Raw genomic sequence first — 16136 nt, 5'->3', positions numbered from 1 at the left:
TTGTGCAGTTGCCCAGGGCCCTGCACTTGGTTTAATGCTCAGCTGTCACCTTCTTGAAATTTTTAATTTTGAATAGAGGCTCCATATTTTCCTTGTGCACTGGGCCCCACAAATTAGGTAGCCAGTCCCACCCATAAGGTTGGCGGGGGTGCAATGAAAGCTCAAGAAATACTTACTGTAGTACTCAGGATGTAATAGGGCTCCATAATTACTAGAGGGATACATTATTTTCTTTTTACGAGCGGAGACAATCATGATAAGTGCACTGTAGATGTCATTTCATTTCATTGTTAAAACAGTATGAGATAAATCTGCAGTTAATCTCAATGTACAGGTAAAGAAACTGAGGCCCAAGCAGTTAAATCACCCACTAAAATCACACAGCTTATAAATGCAGAGCTTGGATTCAAACCCAAATTCGTTTCACCCAAAGCCTACCCCATTGACCTGCGCTATGAATATTAGTTCCTTTCCTTCCTCCCTTCCTCCCTCCCTCCCTCCCTCCCTCCCTCCCTCCCTCCCCAAGGAACTTCTCTGTAAAACCCAGTATTTAAGTGTCCTTGATACCCATAGGCAGCCCAAGCAGAGGTTTCAGGGCCCCTCGAAGATGATCCAGAATTCCCCTCCGACCTGGAACCTGTTGGTTACAGCAGACAGGACTGCCTCTCTTCTCATTCTCAGTCCTGTCCCATCCTGTCCCCAAAGCCTGCTCAGCATCACTGGCTCAGAGTTCTTTTAGCTGGGCCAGTCTGACCAGTCTGGGGACAATTCAGCTTGCTTCCTTTGACTCTTGATGCGCTTAGCTTCTGATGACTAGCATCCAGCTGAGACCTCCAGACCACCACGCGAATCAGTGGGAAATCTGCCAGTGTCAGGTCCTGGGGGAAAGAGGCTGTGGGAGATGCCTTTTTCCAGGAGGCCTAGGATATGGCCATCTGTCCTATGGCAGGGAGCCCTGGCTTTCCTACAGTGCCAGGCCATGATTTGCTCCACCCACTCTTTTCCCTGCCAGAGAGAGAGAGAGAGAGAGAGAGAGAGAGAGCGAAGATCCATTCCAGTACACTGCTAATAAGCAGGTATATGGCTTGGTATGGGACGGCTCCGGGGCAGGTCTGCTTACAGTGTGGGCCTCTGAGCAGGGAAGTCCATACCTGAGCGTTTCATCTCTTGGATAACTGGATTTGAATTTTGAGTGTGACAGTGAGACTGTTTGTTGTTTCAAATCAATTCCCTAAGTGGCTGTTTGCTCAAGACTTTTGTAGTGTGAACAGAGATTTGGGGGAGGGGAAGAAGCCATCTGTTCTGGAACAGTCTTCCAATTACATGATCATATTACTGCAGAGCAAAATGGAGGGAGTCCAACAGAAAGTTCCTGTCTGGTGCATCCAGTCCCAACCCACTGTCTCAGGCCATTGTGTTGACATGGAGACCCACATGCAGCTTTCAGAGGCCAGGCCCAGTAACTAGGCGTACAAATAGGAGGCAAGCAGAGAAAGCCAAGGAGGAGAGAGTCGGGGGGCTTTCCTACCTCCTCACCATGCCACAAAGCCCAAGTGAAGCCATCTTGAATTTGAATTAAAAAGTGAACCTTTTCCTTGCTTGAGAGATACACGTCTTTGATTACCATTAGTTTTATCATCTCCAATGAAAAAGTCACGTTCCTTTATAAATTAGATTCATTATTTTTATTTGTTGATATTCTATTTGTATTTAGAGTCTTCAGTCTATTTATCTCCCTTAAAATTTGAGAACAGTGTTCTTGTTTCTGAAATGTGGGCTGTCTCAATTTGCAAAACATCCTTGGGTCTTATTTTTTCCTCTAAATATGTGTGGGTTTTTTTTTTTTTTTCTTTTCTTTTCTTTTTGCTATTAGGCATTCATGCAGCCTCACTTGCTGGGAAATGAGTTCACACATTTGGAGTTTCCAAGGAGAGTACAGAGAAAGGAACTTGGGAAGAAGATGCTCTACAGGGATTTTAATATGACAGGCTGGTAAGAATACGCTTCCCTCTGCCTTGGCACTGCTGCAGCGTGTGTGAAGGAAGCGCCACCACCGTAAAAAGCCGCTTCCGCACTTTGGATCAGGAGGTGCAGCCAGAGACCTGGGTTTGTGGGGAAGGAAAAGGGGCTACGCCCACTTCTGCTGCTTTCGCCTGGGCGCCAGTTCTCCCATCTGGGTGTTGGTTTGCTTTTCTGCTCTCTGAGGCCCTCATTGGGGACACTAGACCCACGAAGCTGATGTAACTCCTTCACTTCACACAGAGCAAGTATTGGGGGGCTTTTAAAAACACATTAGATGCGGGGTTTTAGGTAAGGGTTACTAAAGAGGTAGTGGGGCTCAAAGGAATGAACCAGAGCTCTGTTTGGCCAGACCAGTTTAGATCTGAATCATAACTCTGACCTTTCTAAATAGGCAAAGTTGGATAAACTACTTAACCCCTATGAGTGCCATTTCCCATGAATAAAGTGAAAAGAATCCTCTTTGAAGGGTGATTGTAAGGGCCAGAGGTAATGAGCTGTCCTCATGATTTCATCACATTCATATCGAAATAAGAACTCTTGGCAAGGGGCATCTTATTCCCCAAACACACCGATATAAGGCAGCAAAACCGTTGGTGTGTGTCAGTAGCTAACACTGACTAAGACCTCATCGGTTTCTTCCAACTGAAAAATAGATATGATGATAAAGCACTTAAAATTCATAGGGTTGGTGTAAAGATGAAATGAGAGAGCAGTGCCTGGCACAAAGAAGTGTAGGTGAAGATGTGCTCTAGGCCCTGCGATCCTGACCAGGGAGCCTCCTGCCAGGCTGGAGGTCACAGCAGAAGGAAACAGTGGCCTCTTTCCTCACCACATCCCCAACACAGGTGACAAAGGAAATTCCACTATTTCTTCTTCTTTGACTGGAATAGCTATAACAGATGGTCACAGCCTGAATTCCCATGGTAATGACTTCTAGGCTAGGAATCTACTCCTAGGGTACGTACTGTCTTAAAGAGCCAGTCGAGCCACTCGGGAGGATCAGAGGCTGATCTAAGGCACGTCCGGTTGTCCTTTGCCATCCAAAGAGAAGGTCCTCACCAGTATCCTCTCTTCTTCCAGAAAAGGGTCAGCAAGTTATGGCCTGAGAGCCAAATTCCACCCCCCATACCTTTCCGTAAATAAGTTTTAAGAGTACAGCCACGCTCGTTTGTTTATGTTTGATCTGTCACTACCTTCGTACAACAACAGAGCAGTTGAGTGGTTGCAGCAGAGCCTAAAATATTTACCCCTGCTCTAAAACGTGATTGGATTTATCGGAAAGGGTTCACCGTATTTGCAGCTCTGAGTTCTGGAGTTTTGTTGCCCGAGACTGGATTTTCTTGCAACTTCATTTTTATCAGTCAGCAAAATCAGCACTCCTTACAGAAAAGTTTAAGGTGAGGGATTGTGTAATTCAGAAAATCGTGGCAGAGTTTGGTCTGGGTTTTGTAGAATTTGGAAAGATGGAAGGAAAGGCATCCCAGGGTAGGAACCCACGTGGTTGTAAACACATAAACGAAAAGAGCAGATCTAAGAGACAGCGCGGGAAATGGCCAAAATTGGGGGGGTGGGGGCGGGCAGCGGCTGTGGGAAATTAGGCTGAGTTGGTACCGAGGGAACGTAACAGAATATGGGAAGCCAGGCAGAGACATTAGGATTTACTGTGGGAGGCTGCAAGTTACTCTTGTGTGTTTCTGCGGAGAATGAAAAGTTGAAAGTGATGTTGTAGGAAGCTTGCTGTAAGAGGAGTTTGAAGGCGACTGACCAGGAGAGAAAGCAGATTCAGGTACCCAGAGAAAAACTGTCATAGCAATATATATATGAGATCCCTAGAGCCAAATAGAGCGGTGGAAGCAGAAAACAGAGAAGGCAGGGAAATGAACAAGAAACTAGATGACTTAGGCCAAGGGATAAATGTAAGAGGTAAGTCGTCAATTACTCAAATTATACTAGTCTGTAAGCCCCCTGTGGGGCAGCCTAATGCCTCGTCCTGTGCCCGACGTGTAGTCGACAGGCTGTGTTTGTTTATTGGATGAAAGGAAGAAGAGTGTGATCCACAGAAGTTGATGGGGGCAGGCCGACGTGTATGTAGTTAGTGGGAAGGGTAGGAATGAGGAGCCTGCACACGAGCCATGTTGAGCTCGAGGCAAGGCTGTTTGTATGTTTTTTCTATGCCAAAAAGGCAAATGAGATCTCAGCAGTCAAAACCGACGTGGTAAACAAATGGCTAAAGATTACCCCATTTTATAGTTTTTTTAAAATGCAGATAAGTTCAGGGATTAGATTATATCCAGTGTTATACACACACAGTTACTCTCTTTTTTGCTCTCTATCTCAGGTACGTGCACACAAACACACATTAGCGGGGTCTTAAGCAAGTAAATAGCCCATAAATGGGCTCTCTTTAATTGTACGGAACTCCACAGAAGGTACCGAATTAACTGAGAAGCCAAAACTGAGAATGGCTTCCGTCAGACATGATTTGCTCATTTGTTGCAGCAAAGTTCCCTGCATGGCTGTTGGCTCACAGCTTTGGCTACGAGCAGAGATTGATGTATGTCTTTGTATATTTCCTATCTGTTGTTACTTATGATTTGAAAATGATGCTTAAGGAAAAGGAGGGCTCTTTACATCTTTGTTGAAAGAAGTTGGGAAGTTTAAAACCAATTTAGACCACTGCCTATGTAAACTCCACTTACACACACCCCCTCCCAACTTTAATGAGTTCTTTTAAAAAATGTTTTTAACCTCTAACAGAAAACCTCAAATCTAGCAGTTATTTTTTAGGACTGAAGAAACATGGGCTCCCAATTTCCTACCTTTTTTTTTTTGCAGTACGCGGGCCTCTCACTGTTGTGGCCTCTCCCGTTGCAGAGCACAGGCTCCGGACACGCAGGGTCCGCGGCCGTGGCTCACGGGCCCAGCCGCTCCGCGGCATGTGGGATCTTCCCGGACCGGGGCACGAACCCGTGTCCCCTGCATCGGCAAGCGGACTCTCAACCACTGCGCCACCAGGGAAGCTCCTTCCTACCTTTCTGAGTTGTCTATAGAGAGAGAAGGGCTGGCAAATTAATTCAGTGGAAAGAGAGATGAGGATCAGCAGGATCCCTTTTCTCACAAAAGCCTCAAATTACTACCAAGCTGTTGGGATTGGCTGAAGGTGGACTGGTGAGTATTGGCAATGTGTCATGCTCAGGGAGACAGATGTCCTTACCTCGTCCCCCCTTGATGTTTCTTGCCTTCCGAATTAGCCTTGGCCTGTGAACTTGTGTCTCTGAAACCTTTCTAACCAATAGGGGTTCACCTATTGCCAGCTGTTGAACCCTTGTAGCAAAGACCTAGTTGTGGACATTTTTATCTGCCTGCTTGTCCCCCACTAATCATGGGGCTAGGCTGACAGTGAGTGAGAGAGCTAAAGGCCAGGCACTGTGATGAGACCTTTACATGACTCTTCATGTTGAACAGTCCTAGGAACTAGGTACATTTTACAGATGAGGAGACTGAGGCACAGGGGCAGAGTTGCTCAAGGTCACACAACTAGTAAGAGGAGAAGCCAGTCTGTGAACCCAGACAGCCTCACTTCCGGGTATACACCGTTCACTACAGTGCTGAACTGCCAAACGCCCAATGATTCCTCCTCCTTGTTCCATTTTGCAGTTGAGCAAATTGAGGCTCAGAGGGGATTAAGTGGTTTACTCAGCTTCCACTAGTGCAAAAATGTCAGAATAACCCAGGTTTCTGACTTTTAGCCTGGGGCTCTTTCTGATACAATGCATCAGTTTTTTTCAGGGTAAGATCATACATAATTATTTAATTCTGAGCTGCGATGGAAATTTAAGCAGGGAACCTCCATCTACCAGGATCAGTGTCTCCTTGACGGTCCTTTAGAGGACAAGAGGATGGAATGACGCATTTCAGGAGCTGCTGAGGTAGTAACTTTTCTAGTTCCCAGTCTGACCTGATGGACCACTGGCCAAATTAAACGGTGATGCTTTCCACTCGTCACTAAAGTCTGTACGTGGACTGGGGCCACGTGATGATGATGGGGAAGATCCCCAAAGAACCAAATCTCCTTTACTTAGGAAAATCAATCGCTCTCATTAGAGGAGCACCCTGCCAGCTTTCTGCCGTGTCTGCAGCCAGGAGGCAGTGAGGGGGAGGGCCTCGGCTCTGGGAAGCCTCATCTCATAATTAAGGATGAGTCTGTTGCCTCCTGACGGGGATCCTTTCTCTCCCACCCTCACGCTTTCTCGGAGACTGTGGAGCAGCTTGGCAGGCCCAGGTTGCACAGAGGACAAAAGGTTATCGCCACCAGGACCTTCCTAATGAAATCCGTCTCTCATCTGGCTCCTAACCCTAACCCCTTCCCAGCCTGCTTAGGTAGTTTACACAGTGGCTTGATTTACAAAGGCATTTTCTAACAGTGCCCCCAGTGCTGAGTTGGTCTCTGACGTGCCCCAGCTCTCGCCTTCTGTGTCTGGTGTCATTGGTCCTGGTGCCAGAACTCTGGCCTTGGACTCAGCACGAGCTGCTGCCCTTCCTCCCTGGCCCTTTGTGTGGAGCTGCTGTTGCAGCATGCACACTAGCTGGCGTTGTGAGCAGAGCCTCCAGACCCACGGCCCTCTGAGCCGTCTCAGGCCGTAATTTGCTGGCAGGCGTCTGTGTTACCGGGCTGAAACAACAGTTTCTCACAGCTGGCTTTGTGGCACCAAGTCCCTGCTCCTGTGACCGCTGGTGATTTCGCTTTCTTGTGTAGGATCTGTGTTCTTGGTGCTCTGTGTCCAGCCGCGTGGGGTGATGAGCAAGCCGGGGCCCCGGCAGGACAAGGGAGGGCGCTGTAGCTTCACCCCTGGCGTCAGGCCAGATTCTCCAGCAGCTGTTCCTGGGCTGATGGGATTTGTTGAGAGCGAGGGCCAAAGACGACGAGAAGTCCATCGTGTGAATGCAAGATTGCTTCCAGATGGTTCTGGTTAAGACTAAAGTACACCAGAATTCTTCTTTAAGCAGAGCCTTTTTAACATTTACAATGGTCTTGTTTCAGGGGCAGGCTGGACCAGTAACTTGAGATTGCGTGGCTTACTTAGGAAGGAGAGTACTGCCTTGGGAGATAAGCTCCTTGGATACTGCTCCTTGCTCTGCCAAGGTTCTGGGGCCTTGGGCCAATCCTGGGCCTAGGTCTCTCGTTTGATAAAATGCTTTCTTTGCCCTTCACTGCCAACCTCCATGTCTGGTGGCGGAAGGGCTTTGCTCTGCTTTTCAGAGCTTCTGGGAAAGACAGATTCCATTAGGAAAATTCCAGTGATGGTAACCTTTCATTTTCATCTCTTGCAGCCCTTAACTCTTTATGATTCTAACTTGATGACACATCAGGGTAATTGTTCCCTGTTGTCTTTCCCTGAAACTAAGAGCAGATCAGAGGCCTTTCCCTTGGGAACAGAGTGGGGTCCACCACCATTTTCTCCTCTTAGCATTCACTACTTTTATGAAGGCAAAGGAAAGCTTTTCTGTGTCCACTCCAGCCGAGTGGCCACTAGCCACTTGTGGCCATTTAAATGTAAATTAGTTTAAATTAAGTAAAAGTAAAAATTCACTTCCCAAGTCACACCAGCCACATCTCAGTTGCTCAGGAGCCACATGTGGCTTGTGACTACTGAAGTGGACATTGCAGATATAGATTTCCATCATCACAAAAAGTCCTACCAGATGGCACTGCAGTCTAGATAATGTAAGGATGCGGGTCTAACTGGGGTGAGGGATGGTGCCAGGAGCTGTCTGTAACTGAACAACCCAACAGCAAAGAGTTAAAAAAAACAAAAAAAAAGCTGAGCCTGGATGGGGAGAACGGAACGGTGTGGCCATGTGTTGTGGCTTCTGGCCCCGCTACAGAGTCCACGAGTGGGGGATGGGCTTTCCTCTCCTTTTGAGATCTTCAGGGGTGTTAAGTCATTGTGTTTAGTGATGATGGTCTGCAGCCGTCACTCACTGGCGAGCCTGCTGGCCAGCCTGAAGGAAAACCCGTTCCATCTGCCCTGGTCACTAGCACACCTCCCTCCTCCATTTGCTCCCCGCCACCTCCTGGACTGTGCCAGCTTTCGGCACTTTTATTCATATTGCTTTTCCTTTCACTTCTTGAAGAGTATTTCAGACCCTGAGGATCGGAATGAAAAGCAACTTCCCTTGCAACCCTTTCCTTTCTGTTCGGGGTGACCTTTATTCCCAGTCTGCAGCCTGGAGCCCAGCTCGGGGTTGAGCACTGCAGTCCCACAGCATTGGGCCTCTTACCAACCATCCAAACATCTGGAGAGAAACTCACTGGAAGCAGCCTCCCAGCATGAGTCTGGAGCTGCTGGGTCGAGTTTCACAAATAACGTAGATGCGCCTTCTGTCTTATTTTTTATTGCTTTTTTCAGTGCCCTCTGACAGTGCGTTCAGGCAGGCTGACAGGGAAGGGGATAAGCAGATTGAGAAATGCCACAGAATGCTTTATGAAGCCAGCTCCAGAGCTATACCCACATTTCATATAAATTGATTTATTGAATCAAGCACAGAAGCCCTGTTACAGAAACCCCAGGCTTTATCCTCTGGAGGACCACCTAATAAAGCAGCCCCAACTGACACTCCTCATTAGCTTTTCCACTGATCCCCAGGCAGATTTTAAAGGGACAGTGTCCCTCCTTTGGGCTGACTTTATATGTTGGCCATGCCTTTGGGTCTAATTAGCTCAGCATTATTAGTCTTACTAGGAAAGCCTGCATTGTCTAGCAGCTTGACTTTTGAGTTTTAAGGAGTAATTGGAAAATTCAAACCTCTTCCTCTTCTTGATTTTAATCACCTTTAACCCAGTCTTTGGAAATTTACCTGCAGATGGCCCAGATGCCCGTCGTTGAGGCACGGAAGGATTTTTCCGGTCCCTCCTTGGTGTAAATCCTGACGTTACTGTTGGGCCACAGACCTCACTGAAGAGGCTTTTTATACTCACCAGAGAAATAGCACATTTTAATTTTATAACTACTTCACGAGAAAGCAGGCCATTCCCGAGTTGAACCTGGGATTAATTTCCTCCTAGCAACTTGTATTTTCAAATTTAATGATTATGGGCCACCTTGGCTGCAGTCTGATTACTGAAAGTGATCTGGAAATCTGACTTTGTGGAGAGAAGAGGGGCTTGGATGGCATTTCAGAGAATTTTAACCCCAAACCTCAGTAGATTATAGTAGATGGGTATTGGCCAGAACAGGAATTACGTGCCTGAGAAGACCCCGTGTTCCCAGCTCCGCTGGGGCCCGGGCTGAAGGCAGAGCCGGTCAGCCTCACGTCAGGAGGGGCCGCTCCCGGGCTCCCAGAGCAGCGATGATGAATGGTTATTTGCGAGGTGCATGTTCTGCATCTTTTCAAGATTTGCGGCTCTGGCTGCAGGAGCAGCAGGGAGGAAAGCCGGCCCTGCTGCGTGTAGCACATCTCCCGACAGTGATAAATGACTCCTTGCTCCCCTCACCCTCCTCCCTGCCGCCCTGCCCATGAGGCCAGGAGAGGCTGAGAGATCTTTGCAAATGGTTGGAAACCAAGACAGGCGTTGTCAGGCCACAGAGAGGAGAAAGGAAAGAGATGCCCAGCCAGCTTGCTCCCTATTGGTTGTCCACTCACCCTTTACACACTCCTACGCCTCTCTCTGCTTTAATGATAAGTGTAAATGTGTTGTTCCTAAAGTGGCCAAACTACTTCCAAGCTTTTCCTTCCCCCTCAGACCCTGTGAACAGTCACACACTTATCTGTGCCCCTTCACCTCCGAGAAGCAGGGTCTCTGCCACTTCTCCCCAGTGATCATTGTTTGGGGTTATCTAGTACATGGGTGGGAGCAACTTAGCTCTCCCAGTCATCTGGGGAAGTTTTAGGGTGTCAAGTGCTTGCCCAAATCCCTGTTAAAATAGCCAGTGTCCTTTTAGTCAAGGAACCCCAGGACCCACTTGTTTTTATATTTGACATGCCTTTACTGTACATCTGAGGCATATTACACATTGCTTGGAGTTAAGAACAAGGGATATGGAGCCAGACTGCCTGGCGGGGACAGTCCCCAGGTGTGGCTGGGACACATCGTGTTGCCTCTCTCTGCCTCAGTTTCCCCGTATGTAAGTGGAGCTAATGGCCGAGCATAATAATCAGATGGCATGAGTTAGTCTGGTTGATTGCATTGACCGGAGCCTGGCATGGAGTAAGTGCTGTGTGTGTCTGATAATATAATCATTAGACGTTATGGAGGCTGGAAGGGCCAACAAGATCTGACCCGTGCCTCGGGAGGTTTACGGCCTAATAATATGTGTTGAGAGGCTTGTTTCTCAATTGTAATGAGAGGCTAAAAACCTAAAAGAAAAAGGAAGGCAGTTTAGAGAAGCAAGAGACTGAAGGTCAGGGAGTGCTGGCCACTTCTGCTGGGCAGGTCTGTCTGACAGCTGCTGTGCCAACTTCTTATCTATAAGAGACCCCCGCTCAGTACAGTCGGAAACCCCTCTGTCACTGGGGAGTGCTGGGTAGGGTGTTTTTTGTGTTATTGCTTGTGGGGGGTTTTTGTTTGTTTGTTTGGGTTTTTTTTTTTTAATTCATCCACAGACTTTCCATCTGCCTTTGTGCTGGACCTGATGAGGCACCGCTGCATCCCTCTTGAGCCACAGCCCAGGAGCCGGGTTTCCAAGACCCTCATTGGCCAAAGCGTGTCCCCAAGGAGGAAGGATCTTGTCAGATAAGGCTGTGCTCACGTCATAGAGATGGTCAGCTGGCTCAGGGAATGGCAGGCTTTCTGGAAATTGATCAAATGATACTATTTTCCATATAAATCTATTCTTAAAACCTCAGGAGTGAGGGAGGTAGATCTGTTGAAATTTGTGCATGAATAACTAAAGCAAGACAGAATATAGGGCTTACAAAAAGGGGGTTTGAAGGGAAAAGGCCCTGTGGCTGTGGAAGATGGAGTAGTGGTTTTGAGGAGGGGAGATAGGGACTGGGGAAGACTCAGTGGAGAAGGTCGTGTTTGAACCAAAGGTCTGAAATAGGAGAGGAGTTTCAAGAGGGTTGAGGACAGGAGGGAAGGACATTCTGAGCAGAGTATATAGTACAAGTGGAGGCCCAGGGGCATGAAAATAAGTTTTGTGTTCTGGGAATGTGGAAGCTGAAGATAATATTCAAAATATTTTGATGGTCAACATGGAGGAATAGGCTACATTCGGGTCCCAGAAGCCCCCCCCGCTGTGCCAGGCATTAATTCTTTCTTCCTCCCTCCCTCCCTTCATTGCTGCATGAGGGCCCTCTCCAGCTGCGGCGAGCGGGGGCCACTCTCCGTTGCTGTGTGCAGGCTTCTCATTGTGGTGGCTTCTCGTTGGGGAGCACAGGCTCTACGTGCACAGGCTTCAGTAGTTGCAGCACACAGGCTCAGTAGTTGTGGCGCATGGGCATATCTGTTCCGCGGCATGTGGGATCCTCCCGGATCAGGTCTCGAACCCGTGTCCCCTGCATTGGCAGGCGGATTCCCAACCACTGAGCCACCAGGGAAGTCCGCATTAATTCTTTTTTTTTTTTTTTTTTTTTTTTTTTTTTTTTTTTTGCGGTATGCGGGCCTCTCACTGTTGTGGCCTCTCCCATTGCGGAGCACAGGCTCTGGACGCGCAGGCTCAGTGGCCATGGCTCACGAGCCCAGCCGCTCTGCGATATGTGGGATCCTCCCAGACCGGGTCATGAACCCACGTCCCCTGCATCAGCAGGCGGACTCTCGACCACTGTGCCACCAGGGAAACCCCGCATTAATTCTTTATTTACCACATCATGGGGATTTTAGGGGAGACTCCAGAGCAGCAGATGGGGGCAGTTGGGGACTTGGGACAGTCATTATTTGCTAGCCAGTACAGGAGTTTGTCAGTGTTTTTGACCTCTGTACTCACTTATTGGTACGTATCAGCTAGATAATATTCCTGATGGTAGCCTAACGTAAGTGAGGGAAACTTTGAATGCCATGCTAAGGATGATAGTAACTAGCATAATTTTATTTTCCCACCCTTGATAGCTCTACACCTCTATAAAGTATGAAAATGACACACAGCAGGACAGAAATAAAGGGTTGACAGTATATTTAGAAGGACATATGGTCCAATCCTCAGCCTATTTATAAGATCCTGTTTTTAAGGAAATTCCAGAGAAGTGAGTGCTATAACACTCCAACAAATTTCCAGGTACTTTACAAGCCTGCCAAGGAAACATTTTCCTATGTCCAACCTACACTCCTCAAGTTATAAAATTTCACTCTCGCCAGAGATAAAGTTTTTCTTTTCCCTGCCACGCCTTCTCTGCCCACCAAGTTTCAGAGTAGGAAATCAGTGTTGCTGGTTTCAAGCTGACAATCCCATAAAGGTGCTAATTCACCGTGGCTTGAGGGCCTCTTCATCAGAGTCAGCTGGAGCGCAGGTTTAAACCCCTGGGTTCTGGGCTTACCCCAGGAATCCACATAGGAGAGTTGGAGGACCACTACTGCACACCCTGCAAGATCTCATTCTACCTTCATGTTCCTCTGACCTTCAGACAAGTCCATCTAAGACTTATTCAGAGCAAGGCAAGGTCTTAGGTCTGTCCCTCGCTGAAGAGCTAAGCACGCGTCTTTCTGTAAGAACTAGAAATGCTTGTAACACCTCCCCTTTTTATCCTTCACCTTGTTACTCTGGCAAAGGCAATGAGACTCTGCCAGCTCTAGGTTCAGATTCCACCAGGATTAAATCAGCTGTGTCTACTTCGCCAGTCAAATCAAGTGCTGCGTATCGTGCACAGTGGCCTAAAGGACAGAGTACTGGGCTTTATCTATCTCTGTGGGGTGATTAGTTTAACTCTTACTCCTTCAGTGAACTGGGTGTTGTGCTGGTCTTTGGAGAAACAAAGAGGATAAAAATAGTCCCTGACCCCATGGTGCTTACAGTAGCGTGTAGGACAAACCCATACCCAAACTGGCAGAGGAATGTTGACCCACAAGGAAGCTTTTTCACCTGGGGTGATTATTAAAAACATTCCAGGGCTTCCCTGGTGGCGCAGTGGTTGAGAGTCCGCCTGCCGATGCAGGGGAAGCGGGTTCGTGCCCCGGTCCGGGAAGATCCCACATGCCGCAGAGCGGCTGGGCCCATGAGCTGTGGCCGCTGAGCCTGCGTGTTCGGAGCCTGTGCTCCGCAATGGGAGAGGCCACAGCAGTGAGAGGCCCGTGTACCACAAAAAAAAAGAAAAAAAAAAAATTCCAGAATCCCTGAGGTCCTGGACTCTGGGTTTTTTTTTTAAGCCTCCCTCCCAGGTGATTCTTGTATATCCTTAAACATTGACCTTGGGCAGCCCCAGTCATTCTCACCATGGTTAGGACGAGCAACAGCTTGCAGAAATGATTAATTAACGAGCACTGAGCACACTGGGCTCCTTAGCAGGTTTGTGACTCCAGCCTCCTGCTTATCCTCCTGCTGGTGCTTGGGAACCTCTTTGTCTACCTGCGTGGACCAAAGACTGTGTTCAGGAGGGGGCTGTGGATGGGACCTGAAGGGGAGGATAAGGATTGATGAAACCCTTAGGTGCCAACAGTTGGTCAGAGTTGAATTGAAACTTTCTTTTCCTTTATTGATACTTGTGACCGTAACCTAGATAGTTCAGGCCTCAGGCACGGTATAGATACGTGGGCTAGGTCAGGAGACCATGCTCCCGGGGTATCTAACTTGCTGGTTTCTCATTCCTGTTCATCCTGAGTAAATGGTACTCCCTCCCCAAATCTGCCTAATCCTTCTGGGTGGCCTTGGATCCCTTCATGAAAAACCGGGCATCTAAATGTGAAGATTTAAGGTCTCTCCATTTATAATCAACACAATGACTTGATAGCCAGACCTCAGGTTAAACCTAACTCTGCAGTGACCTTGAACATCCACCGTATTGTCAAGGGAAGAAGCAGTCTGAGAAGGTGGTATGTTTACACTTGCATGCGACTTACTTCTGTAAAAACCTGGAGAGGGGTAGACCCTAAAACTTTTTATGATATACTCTGAGGATGAGATTAGTAATTAAGCATTCTTGTTGCATATCATGCCATTTTATGGTATCTACACAGATTCACAGCTCTTCAAGGATGGGCGGAGGACCGTGGTTAAAAGCACAATGCACTTTGCTGCAGGCCTGGAAATGAGCTTAACCTCTGTTGTTTCCTAGCAGTGTGACCTCCATTTTCTTTACTTATGTAATGGGGTTCATGTTAATACCTGTCTTAAAAGGTTGTTCTAAAAATCATCTAAGTTTTAAAAATATAAGCATTTAGAACAGTGCCTAGAGCAAAGCAAGTGCACAATAAACGTTGGGTATATTAGAATTCCGTAATGTTAGGGGTGAGGTGATGGCGGAAGCTTTCACAGTTGCTGCCTTTACAGTCCATCATCTAAAGCAGTAGGGCCACCCTGATGCAGGAGCCGAGAGTGCTATGTTACCCCCACTGGTAATGTTGGCAGCCCTCACCCCAGGCCCATGCTTCTTACCCTGGGGCTCGAGTAATGTGGGTGGTAGCTGCGGATTCCGGAAGAGTATAGTCATCCACAGGATAAGCATCTAATTCAACTGAAGATTTGGGGGTGGGGGAGGATATTTTTGAGCTTTGAAATAAATGTGTGTGTATGCTTATGCAAAATTCTCATCGCTTTTTAAGAAAGAACAGAAGACTTGAAAAAGCATTGGTGTTTACTCTGAGATACTTGAGCTCGGCCTAGTGTGATGTTACCTGTTCAAGGGCACTTGAATGGAAATATTGAAAGGATGTAGCATAGGTTGGAGTCCCAGTGTGTAAGTGCTTCTTCCAGGAGATAACTGTAGGACTTGGTGCTCTGGGTTACAAATATCTACATGACCAGAGAGAGAAGCTTTGTGAGGCAGGGCTGCAAGACCAGCATGGAGGAACTGGCCTCTGCAGTAAAACCCTCTTTGTAGCAAACAGTTTGCTATTTTCTCCCCACCATTCATGAATATGGGGTCAATTTTGGTTATTTCCTGATTTGTATATATTGACTTGGTCTCATACGACATAAAGGCCGTTGTCAATGAAATTCATGTTTGTTTCAGAATGAATGGTCCCTGAGGAAGCAGAAATCATTCCATATTCATGTGCTCATAAAATAAGGATCTCTGATTCATACCTGTGGGAGATCTAAATGTTATTGATTAGAATATGAAGCTCTCCTAGCCAAGTGCTAATGCACACCAAGTGGATACTGAATCAGAAATCATTTCCAAATCTGAAATTTCCCTAAAAGTCATCCAGAATGTTTTGTCCTGAAATATTATTTGTTCTGTTTTGCATGTGTACCTGATTGATTATATTTTCAATAGACTGATTCAAAACATTTTTTTCCATGTGAATCCTTTTCCACTGCTCACCTTGGGCCCATGAGTCAAGAGATGACCCTTACTTTATTTAACTCCATATGCCTAGCACCTGTGCGAGTGCCTGGCACCTAGTAGGTGCTCAGTAAACATTCACGAATGAATCCGGTAGAATGTGTTGCTCTCATCTCTGGTCAAAGCCTGATCTCCTAATGTGGAGCTACCAGGAGCAGCTATCCAAATTCCTTCCTACACATTTCCAACTGTGAGTGGGGACCCATTTGGGGGTTGTGAAATCAGTTTGGTGTATGGAGATGTGCATTTTAAATTAAGTTGCGCAGGGAGAAAAGAAAATATCAGAGTGGATATCACATGGTAAATGTAAATATTGCTTTTTGAGGTGTGTGTCGGTATACACTGGGTTAACAAGTTTGATACGTGTCTTTGAAAGTCATAGAGTGTGAAACCTCTGCTCTAACCCAGTGGATGCTCCCAGGGAACATGGGCCAGTGACGTGAACGCAAGCCCTGTTGCATCTTGCCACCACCAGAGGCCGGGCGGTAGGAAGAGGAGGGTTTAGGCCCAAAGAGAGGCATGGTTACCATTTGAAGAACGCCAGGCAGGCTCTGGTCCAGGCATGCTGACGGGAAGAAGGGGAGAGGTAGGCATTTTCCCAGGGCTTGTGGGTCGGCCCTACTAATGAGTGCCGGCGAGGGGTGGGGGTGTTTCCTCAAGGGCAACTGCAATGTCAG

The 16136-nt window shown here is 47.4% G+C and overlaps 1 protein-coding gene across 2 annotated transcripts in view; it reads left to right on the top strand.

Moving 5' to 3' along the window:
- The window catches only part of PPM1H (protein phosphatase, Mg2+/Mn2+ dependent 1H), a 266407-nt gene that overhangs the window by 195368 nt on the left and 54903 nt on the right, over nucleotides 1-16136 (top strand). Inside the window, exon 6 of one of the 2 annotated variants that reach the window (XM_059082213.2) lies at nucleotides 1874-1992. The exons of the other annotated variant lie outside the window; for it this stretch is intronic. Within the exon in view, the coding sequence (XP_058938196.1) occupies nucleotides 1874-1992 (119 nt within the window). The remainder of the gene's footprint in view (nucleotides 1-1873; nucleotides 1993-16136) is intronic. 2 annotated transcript variants of the gene reach the window in all.

Source organism: Kogia breviceps, chromosome 12 (genome assembly GCF_026419965.1).
Source record: "Kogia breviceps isolate mKogBre1 chromosome 12, mKogBre1 haplotype 1, whole genome shotgun sequence".
In the NCBI taxonomy this organism is placed as follows: domain Eukaryota; kingdom Metazoa; phylum Chordata; class Mammalia; order Artiodactyla; family Physeteridae; genus Kogia; species Kogia breviceps.
This window is presented reverse-complemented; position numbering and strand designations above follow the sequence as displayed.